Below are 21,825 nucleotides of genomic sequence, written 5' to 3' on the forward strand. Positions count from 1 at the left end.
TGGAACTGCTTCTAAATTTGTAACTGAAGATATTTTATCAGGTACTTCAGAATCAGAACCGTTTATTGCCGTGGTATGTTGAACATACAAGGAATTTGACATGACGGGAGGTGCAAACATTTAACAACAATCAACAACATCAACAGTGCAAAGTTGAAACATATTCAATTTACAGAAAATATAAAATAAAGTGCACAAACTGACAGATAACAGGACGATGAACAACTAACAGGTAACAGGACTATAAACCAGTGAGATGACGTGTAGTGTGAAAGTGTCGAGTGTGATAGAAGGGATGTGCGGGGGAGTGACCGGTGGGACTTTGTCCTGGGGATGACAGAGTCAGTGGGGGACCCGGGCTCTGTTAATGAGCCCGACTACCGACGGGAAGAAACTGTTCATGTATCGTGAGGTCTTGGTCCTGATGGACCTCAGCCTCCTGCCAGATGGAAGGGGCACAAACAGTTCATGTCCAGGGTGAGAGGGGTCAGCTACAATCCTTCTTGTTCGCTTCAGGGTTCTTAAAGTCAACAGGTCCTGGAGGGACGGCAGATTGCAGCCAATCACCTCTCAGCAGAGCGAAAGATGCGCTGCAGTCTGCCCTTGTCCTTGGCTGTGGCTGCAGCGTACCAGACGGTGATGGAGGAGCAGAGGATGGACTCGATGATGGCTGTGTAGAAATGCACCAACATTGTCTTTGGCAGGTTGAGTTTCTTCAGCTGCCCCAAGAAGTACATCCTCTGCTGAGCCTTCTTGGTGATGGAGCTGATGTTCAGCTCCCACTTGAGGTCCTTGACGAAGAGCAGAAACTATGTACATTTAAATCATTTTAAGATTAATTTGCATAAGCGATATTTCCACTGCTTGGCTCAGTGTCTATCCACTGCCGGTGTTGTGTTAAAGTCTGGTTCCCCTTCAAATCGTGTTTGCTGTTCCGGTGCCCTCCATTGGTGGGGTTAGGTCAATGAACGTCCTCCCAAGGTTGTAGTCACAGCTAATGCCATCCACAATATAGCCTCTCGTTAGAACAATCGACAGACTTTGGCTTTGCTGTTGTAACCATTGCAGCTGGAAGCTATGTTTAGTTTCTAACTGTTTGATAAATGTTAATAAATGTAAAGGTATTCTAACAGTACCTGTCCCGATTCACAGAATAGGTTCAGGGGCTTTATTACTCTCTCTAAAGCTCAAACACCTTCGTTAGACTGTGATTGTATGACTGTTAACATGTGAACTACCTTTGCAGATTGCAGCATCGGGCACCACGGCGTATCACCTGCAGAGGGCGCTGCCAGGGGGCATCGTGTTGATGGAACTGGCTTTTCAGGTGAGATTAGGATGACGAGGGGCACTCAGAATCAGCCAACATCACAAAGGTACATCTGTTGCTGCCTTTTGAGCACATTCATGTTTGTTTTTCATGATATTGCCGACAATTTTGTGGAGCATACCACAGACCTTAACAATGACTTCCCCCAGACGATTGGTGATGTCAGTTTGTGACAAAAATCTACTTTTTACAGACTTCATACATCTTCTTAAAATAGTCTGGAGTTTAAAATATTGTTTGCATCATGTTACAGTAACTGACAAAGTTGTGAACGTTGTCACTGTGATGGATGTCAAGTCTCTTCTGGTTGATGTTCAAACACTAAAGTTGGTGTAAAGCAGTGGCTACCTCTATGACCTGACTCTTGTGATGCTAGAAGGAGATTTAGTTGCTGCCAAAACATAGTTTGTCAAATGCAGCAAAATACCACAATCTCCTTTTACATCCGGTTGCATTCAGCAGTATGTAAGCCAGCGTGCTTCTTTGCCTGTTCCGACCCACAATCCATTTCTCACAGCGATGTATGTATCTAGCTTTGAATGCAGCCTGATATTACTTCAAGACATGCTGGCAGCTACGTGAGCCAGTTCTTAGGCGCAGTGGTGCTTCCAGCTAAATGCTGACGTCAGCAGGCTAAATAATGGCATTGAAACCATGTTGATGATTGGGAGGTGTAATGTTCGCCATGTTCACTACCTTGTTAGCATGCTCTCAATATTCACCTGATAATGGTGCTCGATCAAGAAAGTCAGCGGATCCCCAAATGTATTGGTCATCTGGGGACCATGACATTTTGATAACATTTAATGGCGTTCCATCCTCTCAAGCGCCGTACCTCCAGACTATTACACAGACGTTTCCCAGCCCAAGGTGACATCATCACTCATTCAATTTCCCCAGAATTGACAAAGCTCCTGCGGAGCCATAGAATACATAATACAACTGTTTCCTCTGCCACTGAGACAAGACAAGTGAAAGACAGCAGGGTTGACTTTGACCTGCAGATATTAGCGGACTCGGACTAACGTGTGATTGCATTTCCATGTTGTCAAAGTCCAGTGAGCTTGACCCCTGTGCTGCTTCTCCACACACATTATTTCCAGACCAACATCACCATTAGTTCCCTGGTGTCTGTGTTTCTGTTCTGTTCTTGGTTACAGCTTTAGACAGCCACAGTAGGCTCAGTGGGAGATGAACCCACGGGACTGAATGTTGTGCTTGTGTGGCTCAATGAGCCTTGAGTTTCCATTGGAGGCCGTTTGAAAGGTCTTAAACTGTCATCCTGTCTCTCTGGAAGCTGCAGCTACGCCGATGAGCAGCAAAGCAAACTTCAGAGTGCCATTCTCCCCATGGATGTATGTTCATGAAATAATCAGGTGTTCTCCACATGCCTTCTCCTTCCTCCAGGGCTGTTACTTCTGTGTGAAGCAGTATGCACTGGAGTGTTCCCGGATCCCCATGGGCCAGACAGTCAACTCTCAGGTAAATGAAAATGAATAAAAGCTCTGCTCTCCGTGGGGTTGAAAGCATGAAAGAGAAGCGCAGGTCAGCTGATCTCCTTGTGTAGCAGTGGGTTTACAGCAGGGTCCACGGACCTGTGGGGAAGTTTCAGGGATTCTTAACTGGCCGAGGGTCTTCAGGGTCCTGGGGGTCAGAGAGAGTGGGCAACTGAAAACAAATGGAACTAGATTTGTAGTCTTGTGTTTCCCCTGGTGGTCCGTGGTGCAAGGATGCTTGAGAGGGCGTTTGCTGCTGTGTGCTCTTGACTGTCGTCCTGTTTTATCTTGCTGCTGTGATGACATTGCTGTGGCTTTTTCTTTTTGTGCCAGATGGTCTTTGCTGAGATTACAGGTCTGGGGGAAAGGTTGGTTAATAGTCTGTGTGATGTCCCATTTCTGGGCTTATGTGTTGATGAAGTTTGTGCAGCTGGTGCTCTCTGATGTCTCTGGTCATCACTAGTGGAGGCGATCGCTCATAGAACCGACAGTTATCAGAGCATTCAGCTGCATTTACTGTTGAAAAGACTGAAACCAACATGGGCTAGTCCGTCTCTCTTCCCTGCCTGTGACTCTCTTTAACGGATAACGGATTTGTTGGGGACTATTTTCACCACATTTGGGGCCCTAGAGTAATCACCCAGGATATGAGCAGAGAGCAGACAGAGCCGATAACAGCCGAGCTCCATTGTGCTCTGCCACCGAGTGACTCGGTCATGTTAATTAGCGACAGCTGACCGACCGCCAATGACGTTTGTCAGTTTAACTGGTGAGAGCGACGGTCAGCGGCCACTAAGAGAGAACATCAACATGTGTCGTCTATGGACCCGTGAGCAGATGAAAGAGTGATGCGGCGTTCTTCAAGGGAGTCTGGAGATGGCAGCATCCATCGGCCTCTTTGACAAACACCATGAAGGAACAATGCTTTACTGCACCAACAGCTGTTACTAATGCCACCATTATTTCAACAATGTTCTTGTTAAGTAGAATGACAATAAATCCAGCTCCAGAAACTGAGATAAATTCAATATGCGTTAATTTGGCAGCACATCTTTCTATCTTTCTGTATTTCTTTGACCTCCAGATGTACCACATTTAACAAGCGTTCCTCTCTGGACCTGGGCTTCTCTCCGTTGTTGACACTGGATTTGTCTTTTTAGTTTTTGGTTCTGAACCTTTCAGAAGGTCCGCCTGTGAAGATGAGATCCTGATGCTCTCCGAGAGCGATTCCTCGTCTGGAGAGCAAATAGCTTTGCTTCAGTGCTTCCACTCACACGATGGCACTTTTAGACGGCATTGCGTTCTCCGTACGCTCACGCCGTGCATTCCCACAGATTATTACTGCGAGAAAGAAAGAAGGTTCTTTGTCCAGCAGATGAACATGCAGAGCTGCCTGAGAAGTGAAGTAGGTCTGAGACACTGAAGCTCAGCGCTGGTCATGTGACTGAAGAGCTCTTAAAGGGTTATTGCATCAGCTCTTGCAGGATGCCATGGATTGCTATTCTTTTGCTTTCATGTTGTTTCTTTCCTTAAATACTATTTGCTCCCTGTTTTGGGATGCTGGGTCCTAAAGCAGCGTGGCAGTGTTTCTTCACAGGGAGGAATACTGAGGGACATTCAATCGGCTAATCACTTTGAACTATTACAGCCAAACAGGTTACTTTCCAATAAAAGTAACCTGAACATGTATATTTGCTCACATCGGTATTTTAAATACCAAAATCTGCAGCCAAATCAATTCATTCCTGGAATTTGCTGGCAGGGTTGAAGTAAAGCAAATCCTTCACTCCGAGTTCAACTTTGGGAGACTTGAGCGTGACCGTTGCCGTTAGCCAGTAGCACATTGTCTCAGCTCTGAGGGAATGTTGTTGCTCAATGTCCCGTGAGCAAAATATTCTGGATAGTTGAGCAGTTTTTAAAGATATTTTTGTAACTTAAGACTCCTTTGCCCGTAAATCTAGTTTCCTGTAACTCTAAATATATCATTTGAGTTCAGAGATGGCTCTACTGTGTGGTCGACACATGATCAGAGGTGAGATTTAGCATTTGTGAAAGACTTCAGGCTCTAGTTGTCCCCGTGTGACTCGTCCCTGTTCACATTCTGGAACCAGTGCACTTTGGTGACAGAGGCACAGACTGATGTTTTCAAAGATGTCATGGCATTTGTTTCCTCCGGGGTGTGTGTGTATGTATTTATTGTTTTACTGTACACATGTACATTGGTTGCTCATGGAGCTATGTTTTCATGTGTAAGAAGGAGATTATGTTTTTCAGAAGTTACACATTCTTGTGATGGTGAATCTCAGATATTATATTATATTATACTATATCTTGAACAACAGATATAACTTGAGGCATTTCTTTCAAATGTGGCACAAACGTCCCCCCGGACTTAAGGATGGACTGATTCTAATCTGTCAGTCAAACGTCACTGTGATCTCACGAAACACATTTTTGGCCATAACTCAAGAATGTACATGCTAATGATGACAATTTTACACACGTCTGATAGGATACAATGATGAAGTGATGATTTATATGACAGAAATGGATGTAAACTGCAAATTGACGAGTTAGCGGTAAGTGTAGTTTCACAATAAAAACCTGCTGCTTCACATGAAATGCATTTGTAATGAAACACCCACCAGAAGTGTTTCTGTCTGCATTGGCTGTGTCTCCAGTTGACAGCACAGGGGGGAACAGGTGGGCTTACTGTGACAGTGCACCGTACATCAGGTGATGTAATGCAGAGGAGATTGCCATTGCACGGTAACGTGATGAATGTATGTAAATGCTGTTGGTGTTTTGCACAGTAACTTGTGCTGCCTATGGTTCTAGTAGTGGACTTCCTGACGAGTCGCATAGCTTGGTAAAATGATCCACTGGACAACAGATCTCATGATCTTCTTCTGATGACCTCTGGACACCGCTCTCATGTGTACCTGTGTAATGTGTGTCTCATTGCCTTTCTGCAGCACGGAGAAGGTTTGAGAAACCATCTTCTTACTGTAGTGTCTCCTCAGTCTTCCTTTCATCCCATCTGTGTGTGTGTCTGCCTAGTCCCACCTCATGTCATCTCTCCATCAGGGCAGCCTCCTCACCAAACCCCGTTGCAAGCCGTTTCCAGATGCCAGCCCAGTATCTGACTGTGCGGTATGTCCCAGCCATTCTCAAGGGAGGGGTGTCTCACTACAATCAGGCTGCACCCCTCCCCGCCGCTCTGCTTGCTGCCATCAGTCCTGGTCTCTTCCTCTTCCAATCTACATGTCTGTGTTTGTGTCTCTTCCACAATGAATGGGTTGCAGTATTCAAAGTGTTTTTCATACTTGTGGGACGGACGGTTGCTACGACATACAGCTGGACTCCAGAGCAGGTAGCAGGTAGCTGGATGAAGAGTGGTCTTACGCCATTAAAGGTCTGTTATAGAAATATCTTCTTCTTGAGGTTCAGGCCTCAAAAGTCAAGCTCTCGTTTGATTTCCTTTTCCGTCTTGACTTTCAACAGGCTGTCCGCCTCTGTGCTTGCTGGTTTGGGTGTCGTGGGTTTCTCAGCTTGTATTTGTGTAACTGTTGTCCCTGTGCCCTTTCTCTGATAATCGTACTGTATTTCCTCTTGCATCTTTGGTTGACTGGAGCTAGGACTTCCTTTCAGGCCTACTTCCACTCTCAGTTCTAGCATCTCTGGGTTTAAAGGGCCATGATTGAATAACATAGGGCTGTGACCGTGACATTTGGTTGGATTTGGTTCAACTCCTAGTTAAATGAGGGATTGATTTTGTGTCAATGACTACATATTTGAGACGACAACAAAAGTGATGTGGAGTTCTCCAGGGTTTAATTCTAGGGCCACCTCTGTTCAAACTCTACATGTTCCCACTAGCGTAAATAAGGCAAAACTACTGAGTGCAAAACAGTGATTTCATGTGTCAAAGAAGTCATTTGAGGCCTGTAGCAATATTATCACGGTATACAGTACATATGGGCTTTAGCTTATAGGCTGACTCTCGTCAAATTCCCATACCTCTTTAAAACATTGAACATTTGATGAATTCACATGTAGGCCAACATTATTTTATTTATTAATGTATTGATAACATTCTCATATGTTTATAGAAAACTAAGGTTGTGGATGATTGTTGCACATTTGTTCATCAAGATGGCAACATGCATCTGACCTCATATTTGAAATTAGGGACTTAAAAAAACTACAAATATAAATCATAATTTTGTATTTTATTTAAAAGTACAAGAGGTTAAAGAAAAAAACAAATTACATGTAGGCTTACAAGGTTTTGGATGTTTCACATGAAATTGTATGTTTCATTTGTTAATGTCAACATGGACTCAATCAAAAAACGAGATGACAGATATATCTAATACTACCACATTACAGATATATCTAATACTACCACATTACAGATATATCTAATACTACCACATTACAGATATATCTAATACTACTACATTACAGATATATCTAATACTACCACATTACAGATATATCTAATACTACCACATTACAGATATATCTAATACTACTACATTACAGATATATCTAATACTACCACATTACAGATAGATCTAATACTACCACATTACAGATAGACCTAATACTACCACATTACAGATAGATCTAATACTACCACATTACAGATATATCTAATACTACCACATTACAGATGGATCTAATACTACCACATTACAGATAGATCTAATACTACCACATTACAGATAGACCTAATACTACCACATTACAGATAGATCTAATACTACCACATTACAGATAGACCTAATACTACCACATTACAGATAGATCTAATACTACCACATTACAGATAGATCTAATACTACCACATTACAGATAGATCTAATACTACCACATTACAGATAGACCTAATACTACCACATTACAGATGGATCTAATACTACCACATTACAGATATATCTAATACTACCACATTACAGATAGATCTAATACTACCACATTACAGATAGATCTAATACTACCACATTACAGATATATCTAATACTACCACATTACAGATAGATCTAATACTACCACATTACAGATGGATCTAATACTACCACATTACAGATATATCTAATACTACCACATTACAGATAGATCTAATACTACCACATTACAGATATATCTAATACTACCACATTACAGATGGATCTAATACTACCACATTACAGATATATCTAATACTACCACATTACAGATATATCTAATACTACCACATTACAGATGGATCTAATACTACCACATTACAGATGGATCTAATACTACCACATTACAGATAGACCTAATACTACCACATTACAGATATATCTAATACTACCACATTACAGATAGATCTAATACTACCACATTACAGATGGATCTAATACTACCACATTACAGATAGATCTAATACTACCACATTACAGATAGACCTAATACTACCACATTACAGATATATCTAATACTACCACATTACAGATGGATCTAATACTACCACATTACAGATATATCTAATACTACCACATTACAGATATATCTAATACTACCACATTACAGATATATCTAATACTACCACATTACAGATGGATCTAATACTACCACATTACAGATAGATCTAATACTACCACATTACAGATAGACCTAATACTACCACATTACAGATATATCTAATACTACCACATTACAGATGGATCTAATACTACCACATTACAGATAGATCTAATACTACCACATTACAGATAGATCTAATACTACCACATTACAGATATATCTAATACTACCACATTACAGATAGATCTAATACTACCACATTACAGATAGATCTAATACTACCACATTACAGATAGATCTAATACTACCACATTACAGATAGATCTAATACTACCACATTACAGATAGATCTAATACTACCACATTACAGATAGATCTAATACTACCACATTACAGATAGATCTAATACTACCACATTACAGATGGATCTAATACTACCACATTACAGATGGATCTAATACTACCACATTACAGATATATCTAATACTACCACATTACAGATATATCTAATACTACCACATTACAGATAGATCTAATACTACCACATTACAGATATATCTAATACTACCACATTACAGATGGATCTAATACTACCACATTACAGATGGATCTAATACTACCACATTACAGATGGATCTAATACTACCACATTACAGATGGATCTAATACTACCACATTACAGATGGATCTAATACTACCACATTACAGATATATCTAATACTACCACATTACAGATATATCTAATACTACCACATTACAGATATATCTAATACTACCACATTACAGATAGATCTAATACTACCACATTACAGATAGATCTAATACTACCACATTACAGATAGATCTAATACTACCACATTACAGATAGATCTAATACTACCACATTACAGATAGATCTAATACTACCACATTACAGATATATCTAATACTACCACATTACAGATGGATCTAATACTACCACATTACAGATGGATCTAATACTACCACATTACAGATGGATCTAATACTACCACATTACAGATGGATCTAATACTACCACATTACAGATAGATCTAATACTACCACATTACAGATATATCTAATACTACCACATTACAGATGGATCTAATACTACCACATTACAGATGGATCTAATACTACCACATTACAGATGGATCTAATACTACCACATTACAGATGGATCTAATACTACCACATTACAGATGGATCTAATACTACCACATTACAGATGGATCTAATACTACCACATTACAGATAGATCTAATACTACCACATTACAGATATATCTAATACTACCACATTACAGATGGATCTAATACTACCACATTACAGATAGATCTAATACTACCACATTACAGATGGATCTAATACTACCACATTACAGATAGATCTAATACTACCACATTACAGATATATCTAATACTACCACATTACAGATGGATCTAATACTACCACATTACAGATGGATCTAATACTACCACATTACAGATATATCTAATACTACCACATTACAGATATATCTAATACTACCACATTACAGATAGATCTAATACTACCACATTACAGATAGATCTAATACTACCACATTACAGATAGATCTAATACTACCACATTACAGATAGATCTAATACTACCACATTACAGATGGATCTAATACTACCACATTACAGATATATCTAATACTACCACATTACAGATAGATCTAATACTACCACATTACAGATGGATCTAATACTACCACATTACAGATGGATCTAATACTACCACATTACAGATGGATCTAATACTACCACATTACAGATGGATCTAATACTACCACATTACAGATGGATCTAATACTACCACATTACAGATGGATCTAATACTACCACATTACAGATGGATCTAATACTACCACATTACAGATAGATCTAATACTACCACATTACAGATAGATCTAATACTACCACATTACAGATGGATCTAATACTACCACATTACAGATATATCTAATACTACCACATTACAGATAGATCTAATACTACCACATTACAGATATATCTAATACTACCACATTACAGATGGATCTAATACTACCACATTACAGATATATCTAATACTACCACATTACAGATGGATCTAATACTACCACATTACAGATAGACCTAATACTACCACATTACAGATAGACCTAATACTACCACATTACAGATAGACCTAATACTACCACATTACAGATATATCTAATACTACCACATTACAGATAGACCTAATACTACCACATTACAGATATATCTAATACTACCACATTACAGATAGACCTAATACTACCACATTACAGATATATCTAATACTACCACATTACAGATAGATCTAATACTACCACATTACAGATAGATCTAATACTACCACATTACAGATATATCTAATACTACCACATTACAGATAGACCTAATACTACCACATTACAGATGGATCTAATACTACCACATTACAGATATATCTAATACTACTACATTACAGATAGACCTAATACTACCACATTACAGATGGATCTAATACTACCACATTACAGATATATCTAATACTACCACATTACAGATAGATCTAATACTACCACATTACAGATATATCTAATACTACCACATTACAGATATATCTAATACTACCACATTACAGATAGATCTAATACTACCACATTACAGATATATCTAATACTACCACATTACAGATAGATCTAATACTACCACATTACAGATATATCTAATACTACTACATTACAGATATATCTAATACTACCACATTACAGATAGATCTAATACTACCACATTACAGATAGACCTAATACTACCACATTACAGATGGATCTAATACTACCACATTACAGATAGACCTAATACTACCACATTACAGATATATCTAATACTACCACATTACAGATGGATCTAATACTACCACATTACAGATATATCTAATACTACCACATTACAGATATATCTAATACTACCACATTACAGATATATCTAATACTACCACATTACAGATAGATCTAATACTACCACATTACAGATAGATCTAATACTACCACATTACAGATAGATCTAATACTACCACATTACAGATAGATCTAATACTACCACATTACAGATAGATCTAATACTACCACATTACAGATAGATCTAATACTACCACATTACAGATAGATCTAATACTACCACATTACAGATGGATCTAATACTACCACATTACAGATGGATCTAATACTACCACATTACAGATGGATCTAATACTACCACATTACAGATGGATCTAATACTACCACATTACAGATGGATCTAATACTACCACATTACAGATATATCTAATACTACCACATTACAGATAGATCTAATACTACCACATTACAGATAGATCTAATACTACCACATTACAGATAGATCTAATACTACCACATTACAGATATATCTAATACTACCACATTACAGATAGATCTAATACTACCACATTACAGATAGATCTAATACTACCACATTACAGATAGATCTAATACTACCACATTACAGATAGATCTAATACTACCACATTACAGATAGATCTAATACTACCACATTACAGATAGATCTAATACTACCACATTACAGATATATCTAATACTACCACATTACAGATATATCTAATACTACCACATTACAGATGGATCTAATACTACCACATTACAGATGGATCTAATACTACCACATTACAGATGGATCTAATACTACCACATTACAGATGGATCTAATACTACCACATTACAGATAGATCTAATACTACCACATTACAGATAGATCTAATACTACCACATTACAGATAGATCTAATACTACCACATTACAGATAGATCTAATACTACCACATTACAGATGGATCTAATACTACCACATTACAGATGGATCTAATACTACCACATTACAGATATATCTAATACTACCACATTACAGATATATCTAATACTACCACATTACAGATAGATCTAATACTACCACATTACAGATAGATCTAATACTACCACATTACAGATAGATCTAATACTACCACATTACAGATAGATCTAATACTACCACATTACAGATAGATCTAATACTACCACATTACAGATGGATCTAATACTACCACATTACAGATGGATCTAATACTACCACATTACAGATATATCTAATACTACCACATTACAGATAGATCTAATACTACCACATTACAGATAGATCTAATACTACCACATTACAGATGGATCTAATACTACCACATTACAGATAGATCTAATACTACCACATTACAGATAGATCTAATACTACCACATTACAGATGGATCTAATACTACCACATTACAGATGGATCTAATACTACCACATTACAGATGGATCTAATACTACCACATTACAGATGGATCTAATACTACCACATTACAGATGGATCTAATACTACCACATTACAGATGGATCTAATACTACCACATTACAGATATATCTAATACTACCACATTACAGATAGATCTAATACTACCACATTACAGATGGATCTAATACTACCACATTACAGATAGATCTAATACTACCACATTACAGATAGATCTAATACTACCACATTACAGATATATCTAATACTACCACATTACAGATGGATCTAATACTACCACATTACAGATATATCTAATACTACCACATTACAGATGGATCTAATACTACCACATTACAGATAGACCTAATACTACCACATTACAGATAGACCTAATACTACCACATTACAGATAGACCTAATACTACCACATTACAGATATATCTAATACTACCACATTACAGATAGACCTAATACTACCACATTACAGATATATCTAATACTACCACATTACAGATAGATCTAATACTACCACATTACAGATAGATCTAATACTACCACATTACAGATAGATCTAATACTACCACATTACAGATGGATCTAATACTACCACATTACAGATAGATCTAATACTACCACATTACAGATAGATCTAATACTACCACATTACAGATATATCTAATACTACCACATTACAGATATATCTAATACTACCACATTACAGATAGACCTAATACTACCACATTACAGATAGATCTAATACTACCACATTACAGATAGATCTAATACTACCACATTACAGATATATCTAATACTACCACATTACAGATATATCTAATACTACCACATTACAGATAGACCTAATACTACCACATTACAGATGGATCTAATACTACCACATTACAGATATATCTAATACTACTACATTACAGATAGACCTAATACTACCACATTACAGATGGATCTAATACTACCACATTACAGATATATCTAATACTACCACATTACAGATAGATCTAATACTACCACATTACAGATATATCTAATACTACCACATTACAGATATATCTAATACTACCACATTACAGATAGATCTAATACTACCACATTACAGATAGATCTAATACTACCACATTACAGATAGATCTAATACTACTACATTACAGATATATCTAATACTACCACATTACAGATAGATCTAATACTACCACATTACAGATGGATCTAATACTACCACATTACAGATAGATCTAATACTACCACATTACAGATATATCTAATACTACCACATTACAGATATATCTAATACTACCACATTACAGATAGATCTAATACTACCACATTACAGATAGACCTAATACTACCACATTACAGATAGATCTAATACTACCACATTACAGATATATCTAATACTACCACATTACAGATAGATCTAATACTACCACATTACAGATAGATCTAATACTACCACATTACAGATATATCTAATACTACCACATTACAGATATATCTAATACTACCACATTACAGATGGACCTAATACTACCACATTACAGATAGATCTAATACTACCACATTACAGATATATCTAATACTACCACATTACAGATATATCTAATACTACCACATTACAGATATATCTAATACTACCACATTACAGATGGATCTAATACTACCACATTACAGATATATCTAATACTACCACATTACAGATATATCTAATACTACCACATTACAGATATATCTAATACTACCACATTACAGATATATCTAATACTACCACATTACAGATAGACCTAATACTACCACATTACAGATGGATCTAATACTACCACATTACAGATAGATCTAATACTACCACATTACAGATATATCTAATACTACTACATTACAGATAGATCTAATACTACCACATTACAGATATATCTAATACTACCACATTACAGATAGATCTAATACTACCACATTACAGATGGATCTAATACTACCACATTACAGATAGATCTAATACTACCACATTACAGATAGATCTAATACTACCACATTACAGATATATCTAATACTACCACATTACAGATATATCTAATACTACCACATTACAGATAGATCTAATACTACCACATTACAGATGGATCTAATACTACCACATTACAGATAGATCTAATACTACCACATTACAGATAGATCTAATACTACCACATTACAGATATATCTAATACTACCACATTACAGATGGACCTAATACTACCACATTACAGATAGATCTAATACTACCACATTACAGATAGATCTAATACTACCACATTACAGATATATCTAATACTACCACATTACAGATATATCTAATACTACCACATTACAGATGGATCTAATACTACCACATTACAGATATATCTAATACTACCACATTACAGATATATCTAATACTACCACATTACAGATATATCTAATACTACCACATTACAGATAGACCTAATACTACCACATTACAGATAGATCTAATACTACCACATTACAGATAGATCTAATACTACCACATTACAGATAGATCTAATACTACCACATTACAGATATATCTAATACTACTACATTACAGATAGATCTAATACTACCACATTACAGATATATCTAATACTACCACATTACAGATAGATCTAATACTACCACATTACAGATGGATCTAATACTACCACATTACAGATGGATCTAATACTACCACATTACAGATATATCTAATACTACCACATTACAGATGGACCTAATACTACCACATTACAGATAGATCTAATACTACCACATTACAGATATATCTAATACTACCACATTACAGATATATCTAATACTACCACATTACAGATATATCTAATACTACCACATTACAGATGGATCTAATACTACCACATTACAGATATATCTAATACTACCACATTACAGATATATCTAATACTACCACATTACAGATATATCTAATACTACCACATTACAGATGGATCTAATACTACCACATTACAGATAGACCTAATACTACCACATTACAGATGGATCTAATACTACCACATTACAGATGGATCTAATACTACCACATTACAGATATATCTAATACTACCACATTACAGATATATCTAATACTACCACATTACAGATGGATCTAATACTACCACATTACAGATAGACCTAATACTACCACATTACAGATGGATCTAATACTACCACATTACAGATATATCTAATACTACCACATTACAGATATATCTAATACTACCACATTACAGATGGATCTAATACTACCACATTACAGATATATCTAATACTACCACATTACAGATATATCTAATACTACCACATTACAGATGGATCTAATACTACCACATTACAGATATATCTAATACTACCACATTACAGATATATCTAATACTACCACATTACAGATGGATCTAATACTACCACATTACAGATAGACCTAATACTACCACATTACAGATAGACCTAATACTACCACATTACAGATAGATCTAATACTACCACATTACAGATAGATCTAATACTACCACATTACAGATAGATCTAATACTACCACATTACAGATAGATCTAATACTACCACATTACAGATATATCTAATACTACCACATTACAGATAGACCTAATACTACCACATTACAGATAGATCTAATACTACCACATTACAGATAGATCTAATACTACCACATTACAGATATATCTAATACTACCACATTACAGATATATCTAATACTACCACATTACAGATGGATCTAATACTACCACATTACAGATAGATCTAATACTACCACATTACAGATATATCTAATACTACCACATTACAGATAGATCTAATACTACCACATTACAGATAGATCTAATACTACCACATTACAGATAGACCTAATACTACCACATTACAGATATATCTAATACTACCACATTACAGATAGATCTAATACTACCACATTACAGATATATCTAATACTACCACATTACAGATAGACCTAATACTACCACATTACAGATAGATCTAATACTACCACATTACAGATAGATCTAATACTACCACATTACAGATATATCTAATACTACCACATTACAGATGGATCTAATACTACCACATTACAGATATATCTAATACTACCACATTACAGATATATCTAATACTACCACATTACAGATATAGAACAATTAAAGAATTCATATCCAATAAAGTTTGTCGAATCACTGTACTAGCTACCTATTTGTAAAGTACCTTACTTTCCACCAGAATGACAGTGTTTGTACAACATACATGTTTAATTATCTCTGTTTTCCAGGACATGCAGCAGTATAACCCCAAAAGGGAAGAGTCAATGGATGTCACCATTATGAAGCTTTCCTATCATGACTCTTCTTGTCTGCTCTTTTTTTTTTCAATCAACATGCTTTGTGTCTTCTCTTCTTCTTGTATGACCCACTCGACCTGACTGTGTTACACGGTGTTTAATTAGCTCGAACATGAACCCTTTGGGATTACAGGTTAGGAAATAATAAATGTTGCCTTGACAGTGGAGAGGACGCATGCAGGACATGTGCTACCTCTCAGCTGAAGAGTTCTTGTAGTCCCTATAGCCTCCTGGCTCCATCGACAGCAGGCTAAGAGGTCACACTTAATTAGTCTGCCAGACTGCAGGGAACACCTCCGGGGAGAGACATGTTAATGCTTGTCTTTTTCATTCCACTGTGCCAAAAGAATATTCTTCTGTCTCATCGCTGCGGATGAGGGCGGTGATGATGCTGAACGCGTCCCACCCTTGTGCTCGTTTGTGTACAAGCATTGAGACGGGGATAAGGTGCCGCGAGCTCCCAGAATCTGAATCAGCTTTATTGGCCATGTATGCGTACGCATACATGGAATTTGTCTCTCAATGTAAATACAACACACTGTTTTACAATAAACAAGGAAAAATATATAAGAATAAAAAAGGGCAGCAAAAGAAAAGTGAAGGTTTTCTCTCGCTAAAGAGAGCCGAGCAGGTTTTCTCGCCTCCTTGGTTTGATAAAAGCTGTTTGTAAAGGTTCCAGGCAAATGGTCCAGATGAAAGTAAAGGCAGCAGGAGCGGTCAGCCCTCCCCGTAAACTCTCATTGTGCTGTAATTAACTGCACACTGCCGCCTCTCTCTCCAGCCATTCACATTTGCAATTAATGCTTTTGTCAGCCCCCTTTTGATGTCGGATTTAATTAAATAGATGCTATTGTGAATCCGATTGATATCAAAGTTGCTTACAAAAGGCTCTGGCCAAGAAGCAATGGGAGCAGCAGGGCTTAAGGTGCACAGCACAACGCTTACGGGGCCGGCTGCAGATGGAATGGCAGGTTGTACTCCTTCAAATGCAAAGCAGGTTCACTCGTGGATGATGACACAGATAACCAGTCAGAGATGCTATTCACTCCCAGCAATCTGTGTAATGACAACAGCCAGACTTATCAAGAAGACGCTTGTTCTGCTGTGACTTCTTTAGCCTCGTGACCTTCCGCTAGTGGCTCTGTGCCGGTGATGACTGTGTCCACCCCTCTGTCTTTAGCTCTCCATGCTCTTCACCGAGGAGTGCGACAAGGTGCGGGACCTGATGCACGTTCACTCCTTCAGCTACGACTTCCACCTGCGAGTGGTCCACCAGTACCTGGTCGGCTGCCACATGACGCTGCGCCAGGGCTACCAGCTCACCGACTTCCTGGATGACTTCATCTCCCATCACCCAGACATTCCCAAGTTTGGCCGCAACCACGTCTTCCAAGGTGACTCAGGTGTAAAGTCATATTCAAATTCACCCTGCAACCTCCCATGGGTCGTCTAGAACCACCACACGTAGGTAGATTCACTTAGAAGTTGCGATGGAAAGAGCAAACTGTGTGACTCCATCGGAATACCTTGTGATTAACTCAGTGGACCAAGAGTCTTGGTTGGATTGGGCTTAAGTGGTGTAACAAACATGCAAACTGCCTTCACAATGCATTCAAAGCTACTGTAAGCCTCAGGCTTTTACTCCATCCGTCTTGTTTATTATGATTCTGTTCCACCTGTGACTACTGTATCTTGCTGATGCTTAGAGGTAACTCAGGTACTCATACGAGACGTATCCTGAACAGGATACGTCCCGTATGAGTACCTGAAACACTCTGAACGTTCAGGATACGTCCCGTATGAGCACCTGAAACACTCTGAACGTTCAGGATACGTCCCGTATGAGTACCTGAAACACCCTGAACGTTCAGGATACGTCCCGTATGAGTACCTGAAACACCCTGAACGTTCAGGATACGTCCCGTATGAGTACCTGAAACACTCTGAACGTTCAGGATACGTCCCGTATGAGTACCTGAAACACTCTGAACGTTCAGGATACGTCCCGTATGAGTTCCTGAAGCACCCTGAACGTTCAGGATACGTCCCGTATGAGTACCTGAAACACCCTGAACGTTCAGGATACGTCTCGTATGAGTACCTGAAACACCCTGAACGTTCAGGATACGTCTTGTATGAGTACCTGAAACACCCTGAACGTTCAGGATACGTCTCGTATGAGTACCTGAAACACCCTGAACGTTCAGGATACGTCTCGTATGAGTACCTGAAACACTCGGAACGTTCAGGATACGTCTCGTATGAGTACCTGAAACACTCTGAACGTTCAGGATACGTCCCGTATTAGTACCTGAAACGTTCAGGTAAAATCAGACTATATAGCAGAAATTTGTCCAATCATTACAAAACTTGCAGGATAGGTCTCATGACTATGTTGAACCACATGTGAAGCACTCGTTTGAAATCACTCAATATGTGGCGCCACCAGGTTTAAACTTGTGCATGGGCCCGGCGCAGCTATGTCCATAAATCAATCAGTTTGTCCAAACATCACCAAACTCGCTGGATATTTTTAATTAGGCTGTTGAAACACAACACCTTAATGTCAAGAAATGTGACTGAGGGGACTTTGAGTGTGCAAGAAGTGACCTTCTTCAGACAGAATTAAACCAGCTGAGGGGGTTTTGCTCAGCTTTCCCAAAACTCGCTGGATATTGAGCTGCTTCTTTCTGTTGAGCAGAAAGGGTTGTGAACCCAGAATGTCCATTTGCAGCTATATTATACTTTGGTATTTGCCTCAAGGTGTGTGTCTGAGCGTAGGTATTATCCACCCTGCATGTCTGCATGTCCTCAAGCTCGCCCCACAGCTCACTGCTGGCCAAAATACAATCTTTCAAATTGTTTCACTGCCACAGAAAAACAGATGAGTTCAATCAAACCAAACTGCTTTTATTGTTTTCCTGTCCACGACGTATTTATGCATCACTGCTGCTTCAGTCTGAGCAGGAGCTCTTCTCCGAGTCATTGGAGAGATAAAATATTCACTTGAAGGCAATCCTAAGATTCTCTGACCTTGTGTCCATCAGGGAGCTTCTCCATCTCCACGGGGATGATAACAGCTCATCAGCTCTACAACTACATCACTGACCACGCCAGCACCTACGGCATGAAACCGCTCCGCATGTCCAAGGCTGCCGTGGCCACAGACAACAAGAAAGGGACGCCCGACCTGCACGAGTATGCACTAGTGGCTCTGTGGAACAGGTAGGAATACATCCCGACCACATGATACACCTACTGTATATTCTCATTGCTAAACAGCTTCACTTCAACCTCCTCCTGGCTTTAGCTCGGGTTCCTACAAGGATCTGGAGGGCCTGCACCACCATGATGACTTTGACGTGTCCCTGGTGGTGTGCCACAATGCTGCTCCGTTTGAGGAGCAGTCCGATGGGGAGAGGCATCTGTTGAGGTAAAGAGACATCAACCAACAGATCAAAGAAGAAAAGCAAAAGGATATCACCGGAGTTAGTTTATTCTGAAAGTGTATATATTAATTGATTCATTGAAATAAATAGTGACTTGAGTCTGAAAGGCATTGCTCATAGCAGCCCTAGTTCTGTTGTTGATCTATTGTCCATATTGATCCTCTACAGTCGAGGCTGAATGATGTCTATATTTGAGTTTTATACATTTCTTTGCTAGCGTGTTAGATCCTGGTATACTTCTGGCCCGATACGGGGCTACTTACTGACTCAGCTCTCTATTAAAAGATTGTCGAGCTGGTGTTCTTGCGAGGGAACTCGCCTGGCTCTTCTAACTGCCGTTACTCCCGACGTCTACCCTGCTTCCTCCGGTCTGAGTGCACTCGGTCGAGGGGCCACCCTGACCCCGGGCGCTCCTACCAGTCGCGTCGGTTATGGCAGCTTCCCTCTTATGGATCCGTGCTCTTGGTAAATGCCAGGTTAGGTTTTAACGGCTAGGATTACTTCTTGCTAAAACCGTAAGGGGTTGTTAAGTGGATTCAGTCTCTAGGATAACCTTTCAGAACTCAGTTGTTAGACATACAATGGCTTTAACTTTTTACTGCCACGAGGAACGTTTTACTACTTGAGCAAATGAATGCACTTGAGAAATTTACTTTAAATGCAGATTAGATATTTATTGCAGGTTATATTTGGTTAGTTTGCACGGGTTAAAGCTACAGCTCACATAAAATGTCACTACACTCGATTCGTTACGTTAATTTTCTTCTCTGATTATACTCATTAGTTTTAGTTGCCGAGACGGCTCGGTTTGGAGCTGGATGTTCAAAGGTGCGATGAAAAGGTTCTTTTGGAGTTGTTTAGGAGCGAGGGTCTGGCCAGACCCTCGGTCCTCCCGCTCTGCAACGGAGCCCGTTCAACAGTTCCTCAAAACTCAGTACAAAGTCTTTCTCGGGCTGCTGCGTCTTCTCCGTTGTCCAGATGTTAAGAGTCGAGCAGTGGGGAGAGGAAAACCTCCGTCTTTAAATCTTATTGTCCACGAACAGCGGTCTTTCTTTCCGTGAACAGAGACGAAGTCCTCAATACATCAGTTGCGATCGTCCGTATCTCCTCCGCAGCGCACTTGGACGGCGCTCGTGTAGAAATCCCGTCTTGCTGTTTGCAAGTTACTTCTTTTATAACACTTTTGGGCTGTCAGCCCCCTCCTGTTCAATACATGATCTCATCCCCCCCACCCTCGGGAGAGGGCGTTGGG

General features: G+C 38.8%; 1 protein-coding gene across 1 annotated transcript in view; it reads left to right on the forward strand.

Annotated features, from left to right (window-relative positions):
- Positions 1-21,825, forward strand: part of szt2 (SZT2 subunit of KICSTOR complex) — a 151,593-nt gene that overhangs the window by 120,841 nt on the left and 8,927 nt on the right. The window contains exons 65-70 of the mRNA XM_079267210.1: positions 1,247-1,327; positions 2,738-2,812; positions 5,914-5,979; positions 18,305-18,518; positions 20,172-20,349; positions 20,435-20,557. Of these exons, the coding sequence (XP_079123336.1) occupies positions 1,247-1,327; positions 2,738-2,812; positions 5,914-5,979; positions 18,305-18,518; positions 20,172-20,349; positions 20,435-20,557 (737 nt within the window). The remainder of the gene's footprint in view (positions 1-1,246; positions 1,328-2,737; positions 2,813-5,913; positions 5,980-18,304; positions 18,519-20,171; positions 20,350-20,434; positions 20,558-21,825) is intronic.

This window comes from Melanostigma gelatinosum, assembly GCF_949748355.1.
Source record: "Melanostigma gelatinosum genome assembly, chromosome: 4".
Lineage (NCBI taxonomy): Eukaryota > Metazoa > Chordata > Actinopteri > Perciformes > Zoarcidae > Melanostigma > Melanostigma gelatinosum.